At 40.4% G+C, this 14,798-nt stretch overlaps 1 protein-coding gene across 2 annotated transcripts; it reads right to left on the minus strand.

Annotated features, from left to right (window-relative positions):
* Positions 1-2,351: 2,351 nt before the first annotated feature.
* hmgn3 (high mobility group nucleosomal binding domain 3) lies at positions 2,352-9,089 on the minus strand. 2 transcript variants are annotated; one of them, XM_030047956.1, is made up of 6 exons: positions 8,923-9,089; positions 6,885-6,947; positions 6,571-6,600; positions 4,892-4,948; positions 4,599-4,691; positions 2,352-3,266 (listed from the first exon to the last, which is right to left on the minus strand). In XM_030047956.1, exons 1-6 carry the CDS (start codon positions 8,935-8,937, stop codon positions 3,225-3,227), a joined length of 300 nt encoding a protein of 99 aa, XP_029903816.1. In that variant the 5' UTR covers positions 8,938-9,089; the 3' UTR covers positions 2,352-3,224. The 2 variants fall into 2 exon arrangements, with proteins under 2 accessions (XP_029903816.1, XP_029903815.1); XM_030047955.1 differs by having other exon boundaries at positions 4,599-4,694; positions 8,923-9,087.
* Positions 9,090-14,798: the final 5,709 nt, after the last annotated feature.

A 14,798-nucleotide genomic window follows, 5' to 3' on the forward strand; every position in this document is an offset into this window, starting at 1 on the left:
GCATGGGGCCATGAGGAGGCAAAGGTAATAAAGCCGGCCAGAAACAGAGTATGTCATCATTTACCCAGTTTTAGTCCATGTAGCCAGACGAGTGATGCACAGCTTAAAGTTTTTATCAGCTCACTATAGCAACTACCAATCTGCCTATTTGTATATGACAGACCTGAAGGTTAAAAAAATGACACTCTCATCTCATAGTCCTTTGAGAATGTGAGTAAATTCGCATCCTGCACCAAACTACTTCATAATGTTTTGTTTCATGATACTTTATTTACGTCAAAGGTTCAAAAACATCATTTAGAAAAATAAAGACATGGAAGCATTGCCTCTTGGGTTAAAGACTTGATTTTCCTAGTGTTTGTCCAGTACCACTTTACAATAAGACTACCAGGGTTTGGATGGTTTATAATTAGGTTATCAGGTTATAAACACTTTATAAATCATTAATAAATAAGTTTTACTACAGTTTTCATACATCGATGCAGGCTCACTATTTGGCAAGATCATGTTACTGCTGCACTGCATCTACTGTGTTAAATCTCAGCTTTTACTAGTTGTTTTGCTTACTTTACTTGATGTTGCCAGATAGATAGATAGATAGATAGATAGATAGATAGATAGATAGATAGATAGATAGACTTTATTGATAGTATATCAATAGTATTGAATTGAGACATTCATGTGTCCAAGCAGCAGGTTACCCAGACTTTGCACAGGAAACAGTAGTATGCTAATCAAAATAAACCTATCAACACTAGAAGAGAAAAATACATATAAGAAATATAAACACAACAAATAACAAAAAATTGCATGCCTTATAAGAGCAATAAACAATAAAATATACTACAATATATCTATATGATATCTACAGACCTTTGACCTTTGAACTTATGCATAGACAACATGTATAATGAAATATGCATCATATCTATAGAATAGTGCATGTATATATAGAATAGGTGTACACTCACAATGTATAATTTATGATATGATTTCACTGGGTGAAATCATATCATAGTGGTGCAGCAGTCCCTGATGACTGTCAGACTTATCAACTACATTTTTATAATATAATTCAACATATAAGTATACAAAGAATATGTATTGATATGTAATAAATAAAATAATAAGCCTGGAGATAAAAATATATCTACACATTTATTATTTTATAGTGAGCCTGCGTGAAAACTGGTATAACTTGTTTGTAATTTGGAGTTAAGTTATTAATGATTTATAAAATGTTTACATCGTCATACATCCATCATATACCGTTTATGAGGTTACTTTCAGTGTGAAGTGGTACCGTTTATGCTTTAATGATCTTTAAAAATGTAAATTAGACAGCACATATGCACATCCTCCACCTCTTATTGGTACACACTGTTAGCCTGCTGGTAGGGTTACAACCTCCAAGCTGGTCCAAGCTTTTTCATCGATATTGCTGTGATGTGAACTTTTAAGTGCCGTTATGTTGTTGTATGACTGCAGTTACCCAAGGCTACATGAGGCCCTCCATGGGCTCAGCTGACTTATGTTGAAACTTGTGCAGCCAAGCCTCAGGGACCGCAGTCACGGGTGAACATGTCAGATTTGCTGTTTAAGAATAAATGGATAAAAATAAAAATATTATATATGAGCATTCAACAGTGATCCTCCTCTGATCCCATGTTTTACTGAGATTCTCAATATTGATTCATGAACTCAGAACTTTTTTTTTTCTCTTTACACCAGATACCTGGTGATTAACTTTTAATTTGCTTCCTCATGATGTTGGATGACCCTGAGGTCACATCCACAGGTGAAGTTAAACAGAAACGTGTCTTTGTCATTGGTGCGTGGGTCTGAGTGACAGCTTGCCCAGCAATGAAGTGACTGTATGCTATCTCTGGTCCCACCTCTCTGGCAAATGCTGACCTTTCACTTCCTGACGCAGCAGTTGTATTTAACACAGCCACGTGCCCCCATTGACCTCACACACGCACACACACACACAAACACAAACAGACACACAGCACTGGCTTTGTGTGGCTTTAAAAAAAGTACCCCTGAACATTCAAAAGGAGCTCTTTAACACAAGCCCGTCACATACATTCACACACGTGCAGTTTCGCCATTTACACGGATACCTGAGCTTTCCATGGGAGGAAAAACATGTACCTGTCACAGTGCATCCAACAAAAGGATTGTAATGCTCTCTCCCTCACTAGAAACATACAAGTCAAACAGATACTTTCCTGGAGTTTCCTGCCAGGCATTTCTGGACAACACCGTGTAAAAATAACTGCACACATCATGCCTTCATTCACCAATAAGTGGGTAGACGCATAAGCGCAGAAACAGAAAACGCCAGCTCCCGTGTGACATCAACTTTATTTATTTTTTTTTATTTCAAAACATTCTCCCAACATGATGAAACTCAGAGAAGCCCAGAGGATCCAAAGCCAATAGAGCCTTCCAGAAGAGAAGCACCACTCATTATTGCTATGTCACTCTGCTGCAGGGGACAAGGGGTTGAGAACAGAAAAGTTAAAAACGGGAAACAAAGTGAACAAAGTCGAAAAAAACACGGGGCTCCACAAACACACCCACTCAAGCACGCGTACAAAAAGAGTTATGCGAAGTACATCAGTAGTGATTCTAAAAACTAGCTGAATCAAATATTTTAAAAGCTGCAGATGTTCTTTGGCGGCCACCGCTGGTGTGCCGTGAACTTGGTTTGACTCGTTTCTTGCAGCGCTGCGTTCAAACTGCACTTCCCTAAAATCATGACCTCAGCCGTCAGGGGGGGGGGAGAAGAAACGGTGATTTTAATAACATCGCTTCCAGTCAGAGCGCCAATTAACGATCATCTTGTGTGGAGAATAGCACAAATGTGAACGGGTTGGAACAACATAACAGTCTTGTTTACAGCCCCCTTCAGGCAAGGTAAAGAACATCTGCAGCCGTTCGTTAAAAACGTATCACTTCATCCTGTCGTTCTGCTTCTGAGAGCGATGCGGCGTTACAGAATGGAGGGGGGGAGGGTGGAGGGGGGGAGTCTAGCAAAAACATTAGGTGAGGGAAACCAAAGGGGAGGAGTGTGAACATGGGGAGGGGCTGCTGGTTATCCATCTCTACTATCACAAGTCTAAAAAAAATTCAGCATGGTACAAAATCGTCAGTAAAAAAAGATGCTTTGCTGCCATGGAGTCAAAGGTGGACGAGTCGGGGACACACCCTCGTCTTTACGCCTTCTCCTCGGTCGCCTCCTCCGCTGCTTCAGTTACCTGCAGGAGAGAGCACAGGGGTTACGCACAGCTCGAGTCGCTACCGTGGGATATACAGACACCCAGCTCAGACTTACCAATCAGGCGACAGGGAGCGGAAACGAGAAATTCATGAGGGGCCAGTGGTTAGATGGTAGATAAGTGTGCCTTCTTAAATGCTATGACTCAAAAGACCAAAGGATGGGAACATCGGTTTTCCTATAAACTGCGATACAATATTTAAACATTTTAAATCATTCAGATTCCCATTTTTGATGAGCGCTGGTGCTGTGCATGTCATGTTAACGTACGGCACTGGTTCTGTTGTTATTTCAATGCACACAGTTCATGGTGCTGATGCTGGCAGTCGTGATTTTCAATACAAACATGGTGAAATTATGTGTACTGGTAATTATCTAACGTTTTCAGCATCACTGTAACTATACTGCAATAACACCAATAATGCTGACATTTTTGGTCATGATAATGGTGATTTTGAATTTTCACACTGTCCCCTATCCACAAAGCACTGGTGTTTGTGTAAGCAGAGTGGACATTTCTGCGCAACCTCATATCAGAGGTGAGCTCTAGTGTTGTCTAAGTCCCTGCACTGGTCAACATCAGCTCAAACACGGGAAACAAATTCAACTGGTGTGATTTCACTTAAGCGACTTCTGCTTTCAGTTTCCTCTGCTTGGCCATTGGTGGAGCCGGTTATCTATGAATCTGTCGCGCCAATCATCTCTCATGTACGGGCTCTGTGAACTTCCTGCTGATGTGTCAAAGCTGTCCCCTGGCCCACTTCACCGCACACAACACGGCAAAAGCCAGACATCCTCACTCGTACTCTCTTGTTCAGCACTGTCTCTGCCTCAAACACACAAATAAGCACAACTGCAAAGCGCACGGAAGAAATGTTAATAACTATCGATAATCGGTTAGTGCACACCCACAAACACGCAAACGCTTGGTTAGAAACACAGCACCGTACCCTTAACTCTGACTGTCTCACTCTGTCCTCTCACTGACATCGAGGAGGGAGCCATGCTTCTGATGGAGGACACACTGACACTTGGACGAGACACAAAGATCTATGTGTGTGCGTGTGTGTGTGTGTGTGTGTGTGTGTGTGTGCGAGAGAAAATGATGTGCATATTGGTGAGTGAAAACAGATGTGATTGTGCAATGAGGAATATAGGTGTGGTTTGAGTGTGTATGTTTGAACAGAAGTCCACAAAGCAGGGGAATAAGGTCATTAGTTCATGGTCAGATTGACTGAACGTTCGTGATCTTGCTTCATTGCCATATATATATATATATTTTTTTTTTTTTAAATATTTCCCCTTGTCATACCTCATCAGTCTTGGTCTCTCCATTCTGGGCGGGGCCATCATCCTTCTTCCCCTTAGGACCTTTCTTTGCCTTCACCCCCTTGTCATCTGCTGGCTTCTGTGCAGAGGAAATGACAATGACAAACACCTGCCACAAAACCTTGATCATACTATAGATACATGAAGAAATGTGCTTCAACAGCTCTTCTATGTGATCTTCAAACAATTAAGCGGCATTGTTTATCTTTAACTGTTGCAGACTGATGTGGATATAAATAAATAGCAGTGGAGGGTTAGTTTGTGAGTGTGTGTTACCTTGGGCACGGCCTTCTTGGGCTTGGGCTCAGGTTTGGGTGTGGGTGTAGCGAGTTTCTGCAGATTAGACAGACACCAGTTAGGACTGACACCAGCAATCTATTGTCCTCAGGGGAAAACATTTTGACTGATATTTCATCCTTAGTTACCTCCCTAAAAAAATCTTCCCCCTCCACATGTATGAATGCTGTATCAGTTGCAACATTTTAACATACTGTTGCTTTAGCCAGAGGAGTAAGTGTTTGGAAAAGCCTTAAGATACAGATGCGGACTGCGTGACTTGCACATGTGCAGCCACTATATAAATGATGAATGATCAAGCATTAATGCAGTATGTCTTAACCAGTAATCTGACAGGATCTAATCTCACCAAATGTTTTGGACTATTTGAAGGAATGAAGAACCAAATCCAGACCACTGTACTGTACAAGGAGTACTTCAGAAAAGAGTCATCATCCTTGGCCATTCAGTCTTTGAGGCTGCTGACAGCGGGCCGTGTTTTCCTACTAGCTAATATGGTTGTGAAAAAAATTCAATCATGTGACACTTTTCTCAGAATCTCCGTTTTTCCATGGAAAACACTGTCATTCTACGTACAAAGCACAAAGTGAAACAGAAACATATTTTTTTATTACCTTGGGGGAGGGAGGGGGTGTCTTAGCTGAATGCAAACTCACAAATATGTGTTTCACAATGACACACATCTTACGTTACCGACAGTTTCCATCTAAGCTATATTAGTCATTATAGTCTCATGTAACTTAATTAAAACTTGGGTGACTTAGTTTGGTCAAGTTTGGTTTGTTTGGAAGAAAATGTGCACTTTCCAAAATTGGTATCCTTGCAGTTGCCTGTTAATGAACCACTAATGTTTCTTATCCTGGTGCTGTGTTTAGGGCCCCTTTTTGTTAAATAATCTGGCCTGTTTACAATCAATACCTTAGTCATAAAATTAATATGATGAAAAAATATGCTCCCAAATGGAAATATCAAATCAAGTGGCAAGCGACGATGTACTGACAGCATGCATGAATAAATAAATATATATGTAAACGCATGCAGATTTTTTTTCTGATCAACATGCAATACACAAATACATGCAAATGGACATGCACATGCAAAGTTGAATACACACATGCGCTCAACAGGTATAGAACAGAGATAAAAAAAAAAAAATGGTCTGAATAAGCAGGGCTGCATGTGTATAGCTAAAATAATTATCATGACTAGTTTACTATATATATATATATATATGGTGATTGCAATAATTATTATTAATTTGTTTATAATTTGGAGAACAAATAGATCTTGACTATTTTCAACAACAGTGGACAAATACGCCAATACTGTATTAACTGTGCAAAAGTTAAACTTACAGTAACACGTCATTGGTGGTGCAGCCCTACTGTGCATGTGACCGGACAGAAAGCAGACAAAGACCACAGAGAAAAGACACCCACGCCGAGCCAGACGCAATCCTCAGGGAACACATTTATGAAATTTGTAAATGCCATTTGCCTTGATCAAATCCATAAATTAAATGAGGGCTTTCATTTGACACTTATTGCGCCGCGTCCCTGAGGACTTGAGTCTGGCCTGGGGTGGGGGTGACGGGGAGGCGGGGAGAGGAGAAGGAAAGTGAGAGAGGTGAGGACAGGGAGAGGAGAACGAGAACTTACCGCTGACAATCTCTCTGACTTTCTGACGGGCTACCGGCACGACGGATGAGCAGGGAGGAGAGAGACAGAGGGAGAGACAGAGAGAGAGACAGAAAGAGAGAGAGAGAGACAGATATCAGTTGTACCTTCAGGGGGCTGCTGATGTGATGTGTTTGCTTGGTGGCTGTGGCCTAAATAATTAGCCTATCTGTGTTTGTGTTCATGTTTATCCTCACTCACTCACTCACTCACACACAAACACAAACAACACTTCCAGCACACAAAACACAGCACGCAAACACACGCGGCATACAAATACACCCCAAAATATTTACCTCTTGCTTTGACTCTGGCTTGGAGACTTTGGTGGCATCTTTGGCCGCAGCATCCTCTTGAGACTACGGAGGAAACAAATCGAGGGAACGTACATTTACACCACCTCATAGAGACACTTTTCACTCCATTTCTCCCATGCTCTACGACCCCCTCTCATTATCAGTTTTGTACGCAGTTTTGTGGCTGTTTCCCTCCTCCATCATCAGTAGGACAGCTGAGTCTTGCACATGATGATGGAAGGAGGAGACCATGGAGCAGAGCGTGAGCGCCTGCTCTGTTTGCAGCTGCAGTGCACTGACGGAGCTCCTCAGCCCTGACAGGCAAAGGTTGGATTTGGGTCACTGTGGCTCGCTCCGCTCAGCTCTTCATATTTCTCCTCTCCGTGGGGGTGAATATGGGAGACAGGGTGAACGATCGGGGTAGAATTTCAAAACCATCAAACACATCGAGCGGTGCTTCAGAGAGAGGTGGACAAGTTAGAAACTGACAAAAAAGAAAGCTTTTTAATTTTTTTTTTTTTTTTTTTTTTTGAAGGAATGTCCTTTGCTTTACAACCTCCATGCCAAATGACATTGCACTGATTCACTGACAGGTACTGGTTATATATGTGTTGTATACATCTCAAGGATTTCATAAATAAAATGCAGCAAAGTGGCAATGCTCAAGCGTTTATAAGTCTTCAGAATCTAATTTACAGAATGAAAAATGTGTTGACTTTCTTCTCACAATATATTTTTTATATCTATATTCCAGAATGATTTATATTGGTAGCTTAATGCTTCAAGTGAAAGATACATTTGAACACAGGAATATTTCATAGCATCAAATCGCATTTTCTTATGCTATTAAATATTGTCAGCAATTGCTTAGCACCGCAAATTTACCAACTGCAATATCATCTTATCATCGCCCACGGATCGTGATATTATAGGCTACTGGGAGCTCTCCGGTGATTTTAATGGAGGCATCTGGCTCACCTGCAAAGAGACGAGCTCCCCCCCGAAATAACAGAATGTAAACATCGATTCTTTTTGCGCAGCTATTGCCTAATAACGCTCAATCAGGCTCAGCCTGAATTTTGATCACCACACACGCCGCACGTTTCATGTTAGATGACCTACTAAAGCCCATTTTTTCTTGGACTGCAGGTAGTTGAGCGGAGCATACAGGAGGAGAGCGTAGGCTACCCGTGCAAAAGGAGCAAAAAAAAAAAAAAAAAAAAAATGTTGGTTTTAGCCTGCAGGTTGGCGATCGCATCATTTGCATGTGAGCGACCTCCGCCCCTAGAGGCCCCCCATTCTCTGTCCTCAAAGGCGAAATCTGCGCAGACAATGGCAGTTTTAGATGGTAGAAAAGCCAGTTTCCATCTATGCACTGACACAATGCACTAGAGCCCGTCGTGCAAGGCTGTTTGGATAGTGTCACGGCCCCTTTTAACACGGCGGCAATTGTCTCTGATCCTCTCTTTATTTCTTTCTCTCTGTATCTGGATGTGGGTTTGTTCCATCGGTTCGGCGGTTACCATTCATCATCGTACACTGGAATAGGGGAGGGAGGTGGTGATCGTTGTTTTTTTTTTTTTTTTTTTATGGGGTGTTAGATTACACATTCTTCTAAATCGATAAATCATAAGCACAAACGCGTGAAATGCGCACAGAAGAATAATCATCACGCATGTCTCCTACGGGATTTACGCATCCATCCATCCGGTGGGTCCGGGTGACATTCGCCAGTGCGCACCGTGGATAGGGAAATGGCAAATAAAACGACCACCAGAACGGCCATTGAAAGGAATACACGGGGCTTAATCGTGATAAAATATGTTTTAGGTGAAATGCGTCCTGTAAAAGCAACGACGTGTTGAGTCCCCGAGGCAGATTTACACCTGAAAGATCGCGGACTAAACAACGCTTCCAAAAACTTTGGCATCACCTCACCTGCCTCGACGTCGCCACAAAATCGCGCACCACTATTTTGTTAAACACAAGAGACTGAAACTAAATTCTAAGTGAGCCGCAATGGAGAAGCGACACTCACCTTTCTCTTAGGCATGGCTGCTTGTCAACAACTCTCCACCCAGGCAAAAGATAAGGTCAACCCCGAAGGTCCAAGAGAGGTGAATTTGAACTACCTCGAAATAGAGGATCAATATCTAAGCACCTTCACTAATATGTTAATTATATGCACTCCCCAAAACTCTGTACCTTCCTCAGCCATTGGGTGTAACGGTCAAAGTCTTTTCCAGTAGTGACTCCCGATTGGTTGATTCCCTCTCTATGTAAATGAGAAGGTTGCGATCAGTGGTCAAAGTCAAAGACAGAGCTTCTGTGATTGGCTACGCGCTCTTTGTGCGCAGATTCTCTCAGACATTATGGCTGAGAGGGAAAAGCAGGAGCAGGCCAATGAAAGTGAGAGCGACTCTCGGTGGATCTGGGTAGTGTAGGATCCAGACGAGAGAGAATGCTCCAAATAAAACACAAAGGGCCAGAAGAACGGCCACAATGTCGGCTATTGACGAGCTGAAAAAAATTCTGATTGGCATAAAATATTGTGGAGTCTCCTCTACGACAAATACCTAGAGTTATCCTTTACATTTTAGCAGAATGCCATGAAAATGTCACAGCTAAGCTGATCCCAGAGTGTATGTAGGACTATGGCAAGTGACACCACAGACGATTAAAAAATACAGTCTATGAAAAAGTCAGACACATTCGACATATTAGTGCCTTTTGCAAAATTAAAGGGATATTCTGGTGATTTTTCCCCCCCTTTATGTGGAAGAGACATTTATTGTGACCCCATTCTGTGTATTTAGTGGGGACAGATGCTTCCAGATCATAACATTTAGAAATCTAACATTTTATTTTTGATTTGGTGTAATAATACACACCATTAGCCTGTACAAAGCAGAGCAAATAATAGTGGAAGAGTGAAACATAAAATCAGATTATCGAACAAGTGCACAGGAATCAAGGTCTTGCTCTTGTAACCTGCCATTCACAAAAAACCCAGGATGATAAATATGTAATAACAGCTAGCCAGCTTGATAAAAGGTATAATAGCCCTCTCTTAAACATATCATGTGCAGGATTGCCTTTTTTCACGCCTCTAAAATGGCTCCACATAAACTTTCAAACTGTGTTGTAATGGCATAAATTTGCAAACCACTTGGAAGACCCCAAAAGTCCTCACGATCACAAAATGGGCCCAAATCATCATGCATTTTTGGCACATATTGCTCATTTATGTGACAAAATAAAAAAAAAAAATGGCTTTGTCATTATGACCAAATAGGTTGTAATTTTGAAACCACATCTAGATGATCGTCCTCAAATATGTCACCTACTTTCTCAAGCCAAGTTGAAAACTCAGTAGATGTCACTGATAATGTAGAGCAAGAAGCCAAGAAAGTTGTCAGGCATCACTGGCTTGAATGGGACTCACTGTTTCATGATCAAAAATCCTGTTGGTCAAGTTTTGTTACTCCCTGGTGCATGAATTTGGCTCATGTAACTACCAGGAAAGCCCTAGGAATCTTAAGATTGGCATCTAAAGAGGTGGGAAGGATATTTTGTGGACTTGGACAGTCTGCCTGTCTGCATCTTTTCACTGTCTGTTGTCGATAGCATATACATGGCTAAATAAGTCTTCTTTGCGTGAGTGGTCCATGGTTGGTATGACTTCATTCTGTGTGTGTTTGTGTGTGTGTGTGTGTGTGTGTGTGTCTGTGACTGTCTGTTACTGAAGTCCCGTCTTCCAGTGATTTTACCAGGCAGTGGACAGCGCTGCCTGCACTACCCATCTTCCATTTTTCTGCCACATCATTTTGTTCTTGTTTGATTTTCTTTTTTATCTCATTATAATTGCCCAGGTTACTGTCCATTTTATTCTTTTGGTGATGACAATGTTTTAGGAATACTGATGTGGAATCTCAAGGTTTCTTCTGTTTTTTTTCCCAATGATGTTTTCTTGGGATTTTCCTTTCTTGTCTTCTCTGAGGGTTCAAGGTTGGCATAGTGGAGGGTAGGCCACTTAGGGCTTCTTTGTGCTTTGTCTCATTATATTTTATTTTGTTTATTCATTGTCTTCAGTCATTTTTTGTGATTCATGATTGATTAGGCATGTTTGTTCTTTCTTAAGTCCTTTGAGGCTTGCTTTTGTGAAGAAGGGCCATATAAATCGACTTAGCTTGACTTGATGACAGTGGGTTGTCATGTCCTGTGCAATCCAGTATTAGACATAAATGTCAAATGCCCTACAGAAATCATATCCTGATGTCAAGGTCCTCAGCATCAGTTGTAACCAGATTGTTTTATTTGTACACATAGCTCAACAAAAGGATAAAGTAAAAAGAAATGCATATTCCCCATAACAAACAATGAAAACACTGTCTACAGACATATCATTAACTAGTATGGTGTTATTCTTAGACATGTAGATGTTCTGAAATATCCAATATGACTGAAATACATGTAGCCAATTAATAATGAATCTAATATGCTGTTCTGGCTCAACAAAAGATGGAAGACCAAAAGATCGGTAAAGAACTGGGCCTATCAAACCAAACAGAATTGGGGGTCAAGGTCACCTTCATGTAACAATCAGTATGGGCAATATGGACAAAATGAAATATCACAATAACGCTGACCAAATACCTCAATATCGATATTGTGACGATATGACTGCTGGTGCTTTCATAAGCTATTTACACACAACAGATTTTTGATAAACAATCAATCAAACAATCATAATGTGGCTATGATGATCAAGCAGTTAGAGAGAAATAATAAACCAGTTAGAGCAAACTAATAAGCTAAGAAAATTTCATTCCTTTACTGCAATGCAGACGTTAAAACCAGGAAAAGACAACACTTGACACTTGATCATGATATTATAATAATTAAAATCCCAGATAATATCAAGTTGCATATCACGATATTGATGAGATATTGATATATTGTCCAGCCCTGCCAACCAGTAAACTGAAGTGGCTTGGGACAAAATTTCAGTAATCAAAGAGTTATATTTTCATAATAGCATGCACAATAGGTTAAGAATGAAACAGAACATTTTGTGTGGAAAAAAAGTGAGTATCTACTCAGTAAGGCTTGAAGAGTCCATCAATTTTTCAACAATGAGCATCTAGAAGCTCTTTAACACAGAGGCCATCACCATATTCTACAATGACCATCTTAAATTTACAGTGTGTACGTCACAATGCATATAACACCTTTCTATACAGTAAAGAGAGAGAGAGAGGGAGAGAGAGAGAGAGAGAAAGCTACAGATCTCACAACAGACAGAGCTTTCCTGCCCAAACAAACAAACAAAACAAAACAAAAAAAAAAACCTCTCCTGTCTACATGGGTGTAAATGCACAACAGTTTTAGAGGTCAACCCAGAACACACAGGAGCAGGTAGCCTGATAGCTGCTCCATAGTCAGTTCCCACATAGATTCCCATTGTCAGCGAAATGGAAAGGAAAAAACACACAATGAGAAACACACATAACAACACATAGAGTGAGGTCACAAAGTGTGTGTCTGTTGCTGAAATCTGTTATTTTTCATAATTTACCAAATATGAATGATATTTTCATATTGAGTTACTTAGTGTCCAAGAGCATATTATTAACTGATACATGTATATTTTTAGACATCCATGAGTATGAAACCTTGAGTGTTGAAACTTCTGTAGCCTGTCAAGGACCTGAGGTATGTGGTAACATCGGATTCCCTAGAAATTTAAATGACATTTGATGTCCAGCAAATAAAGTTTACTGTTTTGCTCATAATGAATGTCAAACAATGTTTTACAAGTAAATATAGGAGGAATAAAATAATTCACCCTAATGATGAATTTAAATGCATTGAGAGCTTAAGTATTTTATGACAACTTTGTCTCACTTATTTTGCAGGTCTCGGGACAAATCACAGGTCTGCTTGTGGGGCTTAGCATGGCAAACTTAAGGTACACTGTGATTAAGGTACACTGTGACCATATCAAGTTTTAAACAGTCTTGATTCTCAGCAGATACTAAAAATACATTTGTTTTTGAATTATTATAGTGAAGGAATATCATATGTTGGTTGGGAAGTACTATTTGGCAAAAAATGCATTAGTTTTTAAAACATAATGAAACAAAAACAATCTTCATAGTTAACTCAGGGTTTTGGACCTTATGGTTGAGACATGTGCACATACTTACGTATACACTCACATGAAAAAATAGCAAACAATAGATTGCTTCTCAGAAAACAAGGAACAGAGGTCTGCTTTTTCATCAAAAAGCTGTAGCCCCAGACAGAAATGGTCTAATTCTTTTTTCTTTTTTTTTTTTTTTTAATCTTTGCCAGGCGACAGTCTGGAGGTGAACATGCGTTTGGTCCTGTGTGTGTGCGTGTCTGTCCGCAGCTAATCTCACATATTACCAGGCCTATCAGCCTGAACCTTTTTGTGCACACATATAATTGTCTGATCAAGGACCTCTAGTGGTTGTGGTGATTCAAAACCTTTTGAAAACTCAGCTTCACCTAAGTCCACGCACCAAAGAAGAGGAGTTACACAGGCAGGGGCCCAATATTTTCCCTTCTCTGGTGGTCGGACTCAGAAAAAAAATTAAAGGTTAACACTGGGAAAGGGGAAACATGCGGGCAGTGCCTCTGTATTTTTTCTTCTCCCATTAGGTGAAAAAGAGGGTGGTTTGTTGAATGTACTCTTCTAGTTTTCTGACAGTGCTTTGGTTGGTAAAACGCTGTCACATGGCGAGAATACCTGCATGTTTTACTGAGTCCAGATATGGATTCTAAACACACAATTGACTCAACTTGGGTCCTGGTTTTAGAGAGCTGAAGTATCCCTGTCTCAGAGAAATGTCTGAGTGATGGTGCTCTCTGTTATTAGATTGTGAGAGTCACAGCTGTGACAGAACCAAACATATTTAGAATTCCACCCTTCTTCCTGGTGTAAATGATGTCACATGCAATGACGCTTTAAATGAAGTTTTATAACCATGTTTGTGAACAAAGACCACGCCTTGAATATCCCTTCATACTCAACCCTTACCCCCATCACCCCATCGCTCTATACCTTCATCCCTCATCCTTCCCCCTGAACCCTCAATATATCGTCTCAGTTATCCATCATACAATAAACTATTTCAAATTAGTATCCTGTTGGTGTGGTCTTTTGTTAGTGAAGGAGTGTTTTGACTGGTCAAGAGTATGCATACTGAATCAGGTGGCCTACAGCTTGTCAGAGAACAGCCAGTGAGTTGCCTGCCAAACTAGCCTCTGGGTCAAAAGTTCCAACACTGGATATAGCTCACCCAAAGATAATAAATAAATTAATAATGCATACACATTGTTAAACAATGAATGGCACAACGGTAGGGAAGGTCGAGCTTTCACTCCTTCAAGCTTTGGACCATGTAACCATCACATAACAACAAACAAACAAAACAAACAAATAAATGAAGCTCCCTTTTGGAAACCAGTATGAAATCTTTCCTGACTGAGTAGAGGAACAATCCTCCTGATGCCTTATTTAAATGTTGTTAAAACATATTAACAGAAGTTATAGCATATTTCATAGTTTATCCTTTATTTGAAAGAAAGGGGGTCATTTTGCCCTCAAAAAACTGTCACATATAGTTTCATGAATAAATTAAGAGATGGCAAACATGCAACGAGATATTGAATATCATCCACACCATAGGGTCTTTGAACAATCCAAAGAATCACTGGGTATCCATAAAGGCAAAGGCGGCATCAGTAATGGCATCAATATGAATATCTCCTCAGACAGATGAAGCACCTTGTCCATAAGTTGGAGACGGTCCCACTAGCAATATTACTGACATATTATCTTGATTGCTCAGTGACTGGGGCAAAGACTCACTTCTGGATACTGTT

This window comes from Myripristis murdjan, chromosome 24 (assembly GCF_902150065.1).
Source record: "Myripristis murdjan chromosome 24, fMyrMur1.1, whole genome shotgun sequence".
Classification (NCBI taxonomy): Eukaryota; Metazoa; Chordata; class Actinopteri; order Holocentriformes; family Holocentridae; genus Myripristis; species Myripristis murdjan.

Coding starts and splice junctions, on each gene's coding strand:
- hmgn3 (XM_030047955.1), bottom strand. Junction 6,601..6,884: donor AGCCAGAGTCAAAGCAAGAG/GTAAATATTTTG, acceptor TCGTGCCGGTAG/CCCGTCAGAAAGTCAGAGAG. Junction 4,949..6,570: donor AGTCAGAGAGATTGTCAGCG/GTAAGTTCTCGT, acceptor TCTAATCTGCAG/AAACTCGCTACACCCACACC.